The sequence below is a fragment of the Pan troglodytes genome, chromosome 1 (assembly GCF_028858775.2).
Source record: "Pan troglodytes isolate AG18354 chromosome 1, NHGRI_mPanTro3-v2.0_pri, whole genome shotgun sequence".
Taxonomy (NCBI): domain Eukaryota; kingdom Metazoa; phylum Chordata; class Mammalia; order Primates; family Hominidae; genus Pan; species Pan troglodytes.
The window spans coordinates 146,504,874-146,518,822 of NC_072398.2; the positions used below are offsets into that span (position 1 = coordinate 146,504,874).

Sequence of the window (13,949 nt, forward strand, 5' to 3'; positions counted from 1 at the left end):
AGCAGAAAAAATGAGTTATGCATAATTCTGAAAAGTTAAAAAAAATTAAAAAATTAAGAAATGCCTGGTTTAACTTTTACAGCTACTATCCCCACTGCCTCTCCCTCATTCATTCCCCTCACAAGGACCCAGTGATCTCTTTTGTAATGCATATCCCCTGAATTAAAACTCTAATTGATTCCCACTGATCCCAAGATAAAATACAACATCTTCAGTGGTCTTGGAAGTCCTACTCTTTCCACTACCGACTTTAAAGGTTTTATCCAGTTCCACATACTTGCAGGATTTCTGTGCTCTACCTACATTGACCTTTTTCAGTTCCAGAATCTCAGAATTCTCCTGAGGTGTAGCGACCTTTGGGCTTTTCCTTCCCTCAGTTGAGAATGCAATCTTTTGTCCATAGGTACATCTCTTCCATCATTCTGCTGATTTCAGCCCTCTCCGAAAGTGTGTAGTCCTCAGAAAAGTTTTCGTGCTCCATCTGGCTAGCAGGTCCCCTTTATATGCTGGCGTGGCCCCCTGTAACCCCTACAGTCCTTAATACCATTGTAATTAAGTAGTTAACTCCTTACTGGACCTGGTCTCTCTCATTAATCTTTATCTCCTTAGAGCCTAGCAAAATACTCTCCTTGTACTTTATTGGAAATTCAATAAATATTTGCCAAATCAATGAATTAATGCCTTGGAATAATATAAAAATAATCAGTGAGGCTTCTGTGCTTCTTGAATTAACTGTGGGAAGAAAATATCAGAGAAACACAACATCAGGTGCCTTAGAATTTGACCTAGGTACTATTCTAAGAAGCTAGCTTCACCAAACAAACAAACAAAAAACAGTAAATGTAGTATTTATGGCTCCATCCGCAGTAGCCAGAAACTTGAGTATTATCAAACGTCTCTCCTTTGATTACTCATTCAATTAGTCACAAAGTCCTGTCAATTTTGCCTCCTTAGGATCTTCCAGATCTGTTCACTTAACTCCACTGCTCCACAATTTTAGTTGAGGTCACCAACATCTCTTACTTGGATTCCTCCAACAGTTTCTGTATTCTGCCTCCAGTTTTGGTGTCTCTTTAATCCTTTTCCCACTGCAGCTGAAAATATTTTTCTAAAATTCATACCTTCCCCTTTTAAAAATGCTTTTATTCTCTCCCTTTACCTCAGGATAAACAAGGTAGTACTAACTTCTCAACAGAGCTTATGAGGCCTTTCATGATTTAATCCATGCCTACCACTCTCTAGTCCTTCACTAATGCTCTCTCCCCAAATTCTAGACGTCGGCCATACTAAATATTTAGTTACGCAACCACCATGTTGTCTCTGCCTCCAGGCCTTGGCACTTGCCACTCTTCTTCCTGGCCCATCCTTCCCCTCTTTCCCAGCCTGGCTAATTACCCTTGCCACCAATTATCTTGGGACCCCTATGTCTTATGCACTTGTACTCTCACTGCCACCATAGTGTTTGGTGTATGGTGATGTTTGATGAACGGTATTTTGGACGGTCAGCATAATATTCTTGGTTTAAATGATGGTGCTCATCCTTGTTCTGGCAGGTCTTTGTGTTTGATGTTGGACAGAAAACTTGGAAATCTTATGATTGGTCACAGATTACAACTGTGGCAACATTTGGAAAATATGACTCAGAACTTATGTGCTACGCTCATTCAAAAGGAGCCAGAGTAGTACTTAAAGGTATGTTGTTTCCAGATCTATGTGTCCAGCAATTGGGAAATTTTATCTGTATCACTTGCTATAGTCCCGACGTTCCAAAAAATTCCTTTTATGTTTATGTGTTTTTGTTAGGATCCTATAATTAATCTTAGATACTGTGTAATTCATTTCACAAACACAGATCTTTTTAAAAGAATTAAACCACTGTATGGTTTTGAGCAAAATGTTAACTGCCAAATTAGCCTTATGACCTTTACTTAATCATAGTCCACAATTTCTGTTTCTAACTTCAGAACAATTTTACTAATGATTTATAATGGTTATTTTGGAGATTCATGAGTAATGGCTTTCTGTTACTTTGATATATTCTTTCTCCATTTGGAAAACTTCAGTTAAGGGCTTAGTCTTCCAAAATAATGAAATGTTTTTGCATACATGTTCAAAAGATATATACTTCTTCCACAGGAGATGTATCCTTAAAGGATATCATTGATCCTGCTTTCAGAGCATCCTGGATAGCTCAAAAACTTAATTTGGCCAAAACACAATATATGGATGGAATTAATATAGATATAGAGCAAGAAGTTAATTGTTTATCACCTGAATATGACGCATTAACTGCTTTAGTCAAAGAAACTACAGACTCTTTCCATCGTGAAATTGAGGGATCACAGGTAAAAACTCATTTATTTTTTGGAAACCTCATATTTTCCATATCAGAATATACTCATGAGGGTATAACTAATATAATCTTTGTTTTGTAGTAATGCAATGGGAAAGAGTTTCAGCACTTATTTCCTAAAAAATTTTTCTGGAGCCTTTGGTGTTCTTATTTAAGGAATTTTAAAGCACTAAATCTATTCTCTATTCACATCAAAATACAACACTGGGATTACCCCACTACTTGCCTTGTAGCACAGTTAGAAGTGTTAGGCAATGGGAGAACAAAAATCAAGGGGGGTGCCTAACCAGCTTTTACCAATGCAGGACAGAAACAACCCAGGAGTAGAGGTAGTTCTGGGGAAGTGTATCACTTGCTCCACAGTCTCTGAATTACTTGCACCCAAGGCCCAGTAAAGCTTAAAGGACTAACTACACAGAACTGTGACAGCTATAACAGTAGGCAGTGTGCTTCCCCACTGCCATAATGAACATGATTAGAGCAGAAGGTAACAACACAAGCTATCTTGCCAGACAACAGATGGGTAACAGAGGATAATGTGAACCCAGATCAGTGATCCTCAAACTTGGCCACATATCAAGATAACCATAGGTCTTAAGAAAAAGTAAACATGTGTTTACTTTTCCACACACATGCACACTGTGAACTCACTCCCAGAAATGATTTTTCAAAAGGTTTTGGGTAATCCCAGAGCCCACAATTTTAAAAAAGTTTCATTGGTGATTATAGTTAAGAAGTAATAGGCTAGACAATGAGTTTTTTTTGAAGACGGGGTGCAGCTCCTTGATATCTAACAGAATGCTTAAAAATGTATTCCAGTATAGAGCATTATGAGTATTATAAACCAGTGATTCCTAAACCTGTCTCAGAATTACCTGAGAGTGCTTGTTTAAAATATCCTGAGTGTATTAGTTTGTTCTCACATTGCTATAAAGAAATACCTGAGACTGGGTAATTTATAAAGACAATAGGTTTAATTGGCTCATGGTTCTGCAGGCTATACAGGAAGCATAATGCTGACATCTGCTTGGCTTTTGGGAGGCCTCAGGAAAACTTACAGTCATGGTGGAAGGCAAAGCAGGATCAGCACTTCAAACAGCCAGAGAAGGAGAAAGAGAGAGAGTGGGGAGGTGCCACACACTTTTAAACAATCGGATCTCGTGAGAACTCTATCACGAGAACAGCACTGGAGGGGGAAATCTGCCCCTGTAATCCAGTTACCTCCTACCAGGCCCTACCTCCAACATTGGGGATTACGATTCAACATGAGATTTGGGCGGGGACACAGATCCAAACCATATCACTGAGATTGACTCAGTAGGTCTGGGATAGAGCTTAGAGAACTGTATTTTTGCCAAGTGTCCTAGGGGATTCTGGTAGAGTTGGTCATCATGAATTTGAAAATTACAGGTAAAATAATTTGAGAATTACTGGTAAAAAGCAATATGAGGACTGACATTTCTGTGGTTTTATGCAAATAGGGAAGATCTGTCAGTATGGAATTCAACTTGTCAGGAGAGTACAATGTAGATTAAGAATAGCAAATACCTGGCATACAGGCCACAATACCCCTTCTCCTCCTCACACATTTTGGCCTCAGAAACTTTTCCTTCATTCTCTAGATAGTGATTACTAATAGGTTAGAATTGATGTGTGGAATGTATGGGAAACAACCTATTTGACAATCCTGATGAAGCTGTAGTGAAAGAGCAGAGAGGAAGAGACTGAGCAAAATCCTTGCAGTAGGAATATCTCTTTCTATCTCTTGAGAGGTGAGGAGAACCATTTGGGCTACATGTCAAGTTCATGTTAGGTGAATTAGTGGGAGGGACAGTTGCAAAGGTAGGCCAGATTGTGGAAGATCCAGAATGTCAGGCTGAGGACTGTGCATTTTATTCTGTGTGTAATGGGTTATGTGTGTAAAATAGTGTTTGGGGAAACTATTCTGTAGGAGTATGTAAAACTAGATGAGAAAGGAAGATGAGTAAGGACTGCTAACTGAACAATACAGTATCAAGGGATTTAGTTTGGATTTGGATGATGACATAATCCTAAATCAGCAGGTGTACAATAAATACATATTAAATGAATTAATTAATGGAAAGGAAGGGGCAGAATAACTGTGAGATGCCACCCAAAGGGAGACGTGAGGTTAGATTTTGGAAGTAAGGGAAGAAAGAATCAGAAAATGGCCCCAAAATTTTTAAACTGGTAATCAACAAAAAATGACTAGATAATCTAGAGGGGGGAATGAGTTTTGGGGATAAGATAATAACTTTAGTTTACAGAATTGTGGTCACAGAATTAAAGAGCTACAAATAAATGCCTTAAAGAGTTCTTTCTACACCCTCATTTTTATAGGTGGGAAAAATTCAGATGCTTTAATTGACTTAGCAGTGATACAGACCTAACTATAAGACAGCTGACACTAGCACCCAAGTCTTTTGCTTTCTTATCTAATATAATAATAGTACCATCTCAAAAATATGAGATTAACTGTGAGAGAAAATCCTGGTGAAAACACTCTTACAAAATGGATTTGAAATTTACTTGCTTAGAGGTAGTCATTTATTTTTCTCTATTACTATAATATACCTCTCATTTTGTAATAAGAGGCAGTGATAAAATAGGAACAAATATGTAATAATTTTATTTCATAACTTATTTTGTTGGAAAACTACTGAGCAAAGCTTATAATTGTAAAGTGCTAATATTCAGGGAATTATAAAGGGAACTTTGAAGAAGTCCTAAAAAGAGTTTTGCTAGAATAAATTGTTCAAAGTATAAAAATGTTACCTAAAGTATCTCAGTTTTTTAAAATAACCAGTGTTTATTGAGTGCCTAATTAAGGGGGGAAAACAACCTTTAATGAAGTTTTAGAACATCTGTACACGTAAAAAATAAGGCTAATTAATATTTGGTTAAGGCAATAAACATAAAGAGACACATTCTTGTTGAAGGCTGGCTCACTATTCAAAATGAAAGATAAGGCTGGGTGTGGTGGCTCACGCCTGTAAGCACTTTGGGAGGCTGAGGTCAGCAGATCAGCTGAGGTCAGGAGTTTGAGACCAGCCTGGGCAACATGGCAAAACCCTGTCTCTACTAAAAATACAAAAAAATTAGCTGGGCGTGGTGGCACATGCCTGTAATCCCAGCTATGTGGGAGGTTGAGGCAGGAGAATCACTTGAACCCAGGAGGCAGAGGTTGCAGTGAGCTGAGATTGCGCCACTGCACTCCACCCTGGGTGACAGAGCAAGACTCCATCCCCCCCAAAAAAGAAAGATAATACTCAACATTTATTTGAATATTTCCATAAAATACGATCATTTAAATGATTTATTCAACATTTTGACTTGATTAATCTATACCTGTAGGCCATAAGACACCACTATTGTCTTAACTGTAATACTCGGCCAAATCTACCATATAAGGTGATTGTGAATCGGGCTGAAACTCCCAACCCAGTCAGGTTGTGCCAACAGGTGACATATTTAACCTGCACAATATTTTAAAAACTTTTGTATTTGAATTCTTTTAGTGTGCCTTTACTCTCTAGTTGCTCAGGGGCATCACCATACCCTGTTGTCATTATACCTGCTTCTTTTAATCAGCTGAGGTACCAGCCTGGCGTTTGAAGACATTTCGAGTTTGGAGGCCATCTTCTATACAGTGTCTTGCTCCTGGTCATTGTATGTCCAAATATATGTCTGACTCAGTCAAGTGTAAGCAAAAAATATTTCTTAGAATGGTTCAAGTTCTATGTGTGTCAAACCCTACATTCATATACTGTAAGAAGTTCCTTTTCCTTGTGTAGTATAAGGTAAAAAATATATATAATTTAAAAAATCTGACATAATATGCACACTTGACCATGTTACATAAAATAGTAAGATTTTTTTCCACAGGTAACCTTTGATGTAGCTTGGTCTCCAAACAACATAGACAGAAGATGCTATAATTATACTGGAATCGCAGATGCTTGTGACTTCCTCTTTGTGATGTCTTATGATGAACAAAGTCAGATCTGGTCAGAATGTATTGCAGCAGCCAATGCTCCCTATAATCAGACATTAACTGGTAAGACTCTAAACATGGTCATTTATTAATAATATTAATAATATTCTATAAATTAAAATATTAAGATGTTTTTAGTATTTCTAAGTTATATGTATACGTTTTTCAATTGTAAGGCTTGCTTCAAACATGTAAAAATCACTTAATTGAAAGCTTTAAAGTTTACAAAAAGTTTTAAAGTTTTGATTTTCACTTAATTCTTCCAACAATCTTGTGGTATAGGTATATTTCTAGATGAGATAAAAAGAATTAACTGCTCATGATTGCATAACTATTAAGTATTATATACCTGGGGCTTAATCAGGTATTCTCATTTCTGGTCTGATATTCTTATCATGAAATCACATGCTTATCTAGAATTTGACAGGATATTTTTGTTGAAATAACCAGTGTTAAATAATAGCAAAGATAGATATGGTTGGGCACCTTCATTGCATGATTAATAGGATAGGCATTAACTTCTTTTAGTATCTGTGATAAATTAAAAATTATATTCCTATTAGAATTTGAGTACTTTTGACCTGTCATTCATATGATGTAGGCTTTGCATTATCCTCTTCAAAGTTTGGATTGGTTTGTATTCCATCAGTCAACTAAATAAAAGATTGCTTGTTCTTTTGTTTTTTTTTTAATTTTTATTTTTTTGAGCAGGGTCTCACTCCATCACCCAGGCTGGAGTGCAGTGGCACGATCAGGGCTCACTGCAGCCTCAACCTCACAAGCTCAGCCTTAGCCTCCTGAGTAGCTGGGACTATGGGTGCATGCCACCATGCCCAGCTAATATTTTCATTTTTTTCTTTTTCTGAGACAGAGTCTTGCTTTGTTGCCCAGGCTGGAGTGCAGTGGCACTATGATAGCCCACTGTAACCTCGACCTCCTGAGCTTAAGTGATCCTCCAACCTCAGCCCCCTGAGTAGCTGGGTATACAGGCATGCACCACCATGCCCACCTAATTTAAAAAAGATTTTTTTTTAAGGAGATGGAGTCATACTATGTTGCCCAGGCTGGCCACAAGTGATCCTCCCACCTCAGCCTCCCAAAGAACTTCAATTACAGGCATGAGCCATTGTGCCTAGCCACATACCTATTTAAAGTTGAAAAATAACTTATTCTGTTAAAATTACGAAGTAATTATTAATTGAAGGTTCCCAAACTGTGTTTCAGGAAAGACATTATATCAATAAAAGGTTCAAGCCTTGGGAGGCTGAGGTGGGAAGATCACATGAGGCCAGAAGTTCAAGCCAGCCTGAGCAACATAGGGATACTTTGTATCATAAATAAATCAACAACCAAACTAAATAAACCAATATGTTTGGGAACTGATGCATACCCCACCCCATTTTTGGTTATTTAATAGTACATAATAACATTAAAGGCTCTAAAAAGTAATAAAGTTATTTAGCTGAACATTCTAGGTAATCTGTGAATATGTCTTGGTGGAAAAACATGTTTTGCAGCATTGGGCAAGAAAAGGACTGATAGTTCCAGGGATTTGTTCATTTTTCTCTTTGTTTCCTCCCACTATAGATGACACATTTCTTATCCCCAGCTTACTTACAGAATATTTGCAAAACATGGAACACTTGTACTTTCTAAGAAACTCTGAGACCATCACTGCTAGAAAGTTAAGATTTATAAAACTTTTTTGAAACTTTAGAATCTAGAGTATCAAGTATATCATGTCTTAGAATTAATAGATATAATTAGCATACTTTCCTGAAATGTGTCATTCTTCCTAGAATTAGATTTTGTGAATATTTTATTTCAGTATGATCTTAATTGTTTTGAATGTTTTCTCCTATTCAAAGAGAAATGGTTTAGAAAGCAAGATATAGAATTTATGGTTCTTAAGGGATGTTTTATAACATCATATTAAACACTATTAGTGTTTTTTATAAATGTACTTGTTTTTACAAACAGATTCTGAACAGTTGCATAGCTTGTATGAACACACTGACATATGAAGAGAAACAAATATGCTTTTTCTCTCCCTGCTTGACTAGGATATAATGACTACATCAAGATGAGCATTAATCCTAAGAAACTTGTGATGGGTGTTCCTTGGTATGGTTATGATTATACCTGCCTGAATCTGTCTGAGGTAGGAACAGTCATTTGTTACATAATTTTTATTCTCTATTATATTTTGAGTCTCTCTGTTTTCATTAGAAATATATAAACTTTAGAATTTCTGAAATATAGTTTGAGATAAAAATTAGTTATTTTTACTTAATTCTATGAAAGCTTATGATTATCATACATTTTCATTTAATAATGAAATTTATTTTAACCTTTTTTCTGTATAGTCAGGTTTTCTATGGTATATGTTTTATTTCTAAATAATTTATATATTTTTGGTTTGGCTTTTAAGAATTGCATAATTGATAATATATAACATGAGCACTTTTGCATTTCTAGGATCATGTTTGTACCATTGCAAAAGTCCCTTTCCGGGGGGCTCCTTGTAGTGACGCTGCAGGACGTCAGGTGCCCTACAAAACGATCATGAAGCAAATAAATAGTTCTATTTCTGGAAACCTATGGGATAAAGATCAGCAGGCTCCTTATTATAACTATAAAGTAAGACTTTTCGTAAGTTATGAGCATTTATTCTATTAGTTTTTGTAATTATTTTCATAATTAGATGTTTGATATCAAGAATTTCTATCAGTTTTCTTTTAGGGCATAACATGCAGACTGCTATTTACATGACTAAACTTGTCTTTGAATCTGTAATCAGGAACTTTAGTTCCCTGGCGAGCAACTGGAGTTTTGCTAATAGTGAATCTACTCTGCTTGGGCCACTTGTCATTTAGATGATGCCATAAAAATGTGCATATCACAAACAGGATTTCTGTAACAGTTGACAATTATGTTAGGATGACTGTTGATTTTGAATGGGTTTTGGGCCAAAATAGGTTACTATCTCTGAAAGCCTCCATTTCAAAGTGGCCTACAGATTCTGATGAGACTTACATAGGGAGGAATGAGGCTGAGAACAGAAGAGGTGTCATAATTGACTTTACAATGGAAAAACTATCATTTTCAATTTATTTTATAATTAAGTTATAAAGCAATGTCAAAACTTACAAAAATATTACATAAAGGAAACCTGAAGAAATACACTAAGTGATTAGCAATTCTGTCAAGTAGTGTTTAATAGGAATTGCTATACCAAAATGGCAAAGAAAAGTTATAGTTTTCATAATTTACCTTTAGCATTATAAAGGCTCTTCCACAGCTCAAAAATCTAAGTACAAATCCTCTTTGAATTTATTTCAGATTATGTTACTTTAAAAGGAGTACTAAAATGATATAAATGAAGTTCAGCAAGGATTTATATTCTTAATTAATGGTCTGGTACCCATTTATAAAAAAATGACTGCAAACACACTACATGTCATAAATTATAATTGATATACATGTGTATGCCTCCACAGAGAGCTTTAGTGTAGAGCTTTCTAAACTTTGGAACTGAAAGTATATACCTATTAGTGAAACTAGAGTGTATTGTAATCTTATCTTTCCTAAACAGTGTTTATATTAGTCTGTCCTGGGAACTGTTAATATTACACACACAGATGCACATGTGTGCAAAATATACACATGTGTGCCATGGCCAAATATATTTAGAAAAACACTATATACTGTATACCCCTCTTGGAGATTTATAACAACAATTATATTAATGGGTTTGAGAAGTGCTGTAATACATAAGGCAGTTTAATTGTTTGACATATAATCTTGTTTCACAGCATTCTTAGAAACATGCAGTTCTTAGAAACAGTGTTTCATGGATATGGTTTGTTAAAAGTTATGGTAACCAATTACATATACAGGCATACCTTAGAGATATTGCAGAGTCAGTTCTAGACCACCACAATAAAGTAAATATAGCAATAAAGCAAGTGACATGAATTTTTTGTTTCCCTGTGCATATAAAAGTTATGTTTATACTATACTGTAGTCTGTTAAGTGTGTAATAGCATTATGTCTAAAAAAAGTACATACCTTAATTTAAAAATACTTTATTGCTAAAAAAATGATAACGATCATCTGAGCCTTTAGCAAGTTATAACCTGCTTGCTGGAAGAATGTCTTGCCTTGTCATTGATGGCTGCTGACTGATCAGGGTGGTGGTTGCTGAAGGTTGGGGTGGCTATGGCAATTTCTTAAAATAAGACAACAGTGAAGTTTGCCACGTCAATTGACTCTTCCTTTCACGAAAGATTTCTGTGTAAAACGTGATGCTATTTGATTGCATTTTACCCACAGTAGAACTTCTTTCAAAATTGGAGTCAACCCCATCAAACCCTGCTGCTGCTTTATTAATAAGTTTATAGAATATTCTAAATCCTTTGTTGTTATTTGAACAATGTTCACAGCATTTTACCAGGAATAGATTCCATTATCAAGAAACCACTTTCTTTGCGTATTCATAAGAAGTAGCTCCTCATCTATTCAAATTTTATCATGAGATTGTAGCAATTTAGTCACATATTTAGGATTCACCTCCAATTCTAATTCTCTTGCTGTTTCCACTACCTCTGCAGTTACTTCCTTCACTGACGTCTTGAACCCCTCAATGTCATCCATGAGAGTTGTAACCCACTTCTTCCAAACTCCTGTTAATGTTGATATTTTGACCTCCTCCCATGCATGAATCATGAATGTTCTTAATGGCATCTAGAATGGTGAATCCTTTCCAAAAAGCTTTCAGTTTACTTTGGCCAGATCCATGAAAGGAGTTACTGTCTTTGGCTGCTACAGCCTTACAAAATCTATTTCTTAATTAATAAGAGTTAAAAGTTGAAATTACTCCTTGTTCCATGGGCTGCAGAATGGATGTTGTGTTAGTAGGCATGAAAATAACACTCATCTTGTGTTCTCCATCAGAGCTCTTGGGTGACCAAGTGCATTGTCAATGAGCAGTAATATTTTGAAAGAAATCTCTTTTTTTTCTTAGTACATCTCAGCAGTGGGCTTAAGATATTCAGTAAACAGATACGCTGTGAGCCAGGCTTTGTTATTCCATTTATAGATCACAGGCAGAGTCAATTTAGCATAATTCTTAAGTGCCATAGGATTTTTGGAATGGTAAATGAACACTGGCTTCAACTTAAAGTTACCACCCTCATTAGTCCCTAACAAGAGAATCAGCCTGTACTTTGAGCTTTAAAGCCAGGTATTGACTTCTCCTGTCTAGCTAGCAAAGTCTTAAATGGCATCATCTTCTTCCAATATAAGATTTATTTGAAGAAAGGGATCTCTGCCTTTTAAAATGTGTTTGATCATAATTTTACCCGACATGGGAGATTTCAGAATGAAAACCCAAAGATACAGGAAAAACTATCCATTTTTGTGCTTAGGTTCAACGAAGTATGGACATCTATGTAGAACTGTGATCAGAATAAAGGGCATGAGTTAATGCAAACAGACTGAGTGGGAAAACTCAGCAAGGACTGTCCAGATTTTTCTTGGCCTCTCTGTGAAGGATTTCTTCTCATGGGTATGGGGTAGGACCTCTCTGGAATGAGGGTCTTAATTTCTTTATGGCCAGCTATTACACAGAAAGGTGGTGGTGGGAAAGGTTAGAGTAACATTTTTAGACTTTATGGCTGGTTTTGGGGAAAAGAGGCTCTGGTTTCTATGACCCATTTTAGGGAAGAGGGATTCTAGTTTCTCTTTCTTTCTTTCTTTCCTTTCTTTCCTTTTTTTCTTTCTTTTTTTTTTTTTTTTTTTTTTTGAGACAGAGTCTTGCTCCGTCGCCCAGGCTGTAGTGCAGTGGCGCCCTCTGGGTTCACTGCACCCTCTGCCTCCTGGGTTCAAACAATTCTACTCCTCAGCTTCCCCCATAGGTGGGATTACAGGTGCCCGCCACTATGCCGGGCTAATTTTTATATTTTTAGTAGAGATGGGGTTTCACTATGTAGGCCAGTCTGGTCTCAAACTCCTGACCTCAAGTGATCCGCCTACCTTGGCCTCCCAAAGGCCTGGGATTACACGCATGGGCCACTGCACCTGGCCAACACATTGTTTAAGGTCTTAGAATTCAGGAAACATTTTGGTGAGCCTTGAAGGCCATTTAATGTCCTTCAATTAGAAAACAATCTAATTATAACTATTTTCTTCCTCTTTTTTATTCATTGCAAAATTCCCATTGTAAGGTTATTAGTCTAATTTCAATATCGTTATTAAGTCTTTTTTTTCTGAGATGGAGTATCGCTCCGTCACCCAGGCTGGAGTGCAGTGGCACAATCTCAGTTCACTGCAACCTCTGCCTCCTAGGTGTAAGTGAGTCTCGTGCCTTAGCCTCCCAAGTATCTGGGGTTATAGGGATGCCCTACCATGCCCGGCTAATTTTTTGTATTTTTAGTAGAGATGTGGTTTCACCATGTTGGCCAGGCTGGTTTGAAACTCCTGACTTCAAGTGATCCTCCCATCTCGGCCTTCCAAAGTGTTGGCATTACAGGCGTGAGCTACCGCGCCTAGCCAAATATTGTTATTAAGTCTTATATGGGCAGTTCATGGTGCCCACAATTACAATAGTAGCATCAAAGACCACTGATTGCAGATCATCATAACAGATATAATAATAATAATGAAAAAGTTTGGAATATTTTAAGAATTGCCAAAATGTGACACAGAGACACAAAATGAGCACTTGCTGTTGGAAAAATGGCACCAGTAGACTTGTTCAATAGAGTTCCCATAAACCTTCAATTTGCAAAAAATTTAATGTCTGCAAAGCACAATAAAGCAAAGTACAATAAAATGAGGTATGCCTGTAATTTAAAAATATGTAATATAGAATCTTAGGACAGTATATACTACCATATACTGTTTCTTTGTAATCCTGACCTTAGTAATCTGTGGCTTGTTTTTTCCTTAATGAATGTGAAAATGCAGGAACACATTCTTCTTTTTTTTTAGACGAGGTTTTGCTCTGTCACCCAGGATGGAGTGCAGTGGCACAATCATGGCTCACTGCAGCCTTGACCTCTTGGGCTCAAGCAATCCTCCTGCCTCAGCCTACCAAGTAGCTAGGACCATAGGCGTGTGCCATCATGCCAGGCTGATTTTTTTACTTTTTGTAGAGATGGGGTCTTTCTATATTGCCCAGGCTGGTCTGGAACTCCTGGCCTCAAGTGATTCTCCCACCTTGGCCTCCCAAAATGCTGGGATTACAGGTGTGAGCCACTGCACTTGGCCTCTTTTTTTTTTTTAATTAAAAAAAAGTTTAATGGCAGGCAAAAATTATCTGTATTTATGGTGTAAAGATGATGTTTTGATATATCTATACATTGTGAAATGGCTAAATCAAGTTATTTAACATACATATTACCTCACATACCATTTTTTAAATGGTAAGAACACTTAAAATCCATTCTCTTAGGAATTTTCAACATAATACATTGTTATTAACTATAGTTACCACGGGATACAGTAGATTTCTTGTATTTATTGTTCCTAATTGAAAATTTGTGTCTTTTGAAATATCTATTCTTCTCACCCCCAGCC

At 36.6% G+C, this 13,949-nt stretch overlaps 2 protein-coding genes across 3 annotated transcripts in view; one reads left to right on the top strand and one right to left on the bottom strand.

Moving 5' to 3' along the window:
- Positions 1-13,949, top strand: part of CTBS (chitobiase) — a 66,263-nt gene that overhangs the window by 48,828 nt on the left and 3,486 nt on the right. For both annotated transcript variants that reach the window (XM_054667547.2, XM_513520.7), the window contains 5 exons: positions 1,554-1,692; positions 2,137-2,345; positions 6,260-6,431; positions 8,432-8,529; positions 8,847-9,008. In XM_054667547.2, coding sequence (XP_054523522.1) covers positions 1,554-1,692; positions 2,137-2,345; positions 6,260-6,431; positions 8,432-8,529; positions 8,847-9,008 — 780 coding nt within the window. The remainder of the gene's footprint in view (positions 1-1,553; positions 1,693-2,136; positions 2,346-6,259; positions 6,432-8,431; positions 8,530-8,846; positions 9,009-13,949) is intronic.
- The window catches only part of SPATA1 (spermatogenesis associated 1), a 59,590-nt gene continuing 51,869 nt past the window's right edge, over positions 6,229-13,949 (bottom strand). Inside the window, exon 15 of the mRNA XM_016921559.3 lies at positions 6,229-6,411. The gene's annotated coding sequence lies outside the window, so the exon portion shown is untranslated. The remainder of the gene's footprint in view (positions 6,412-13,949) is intronic.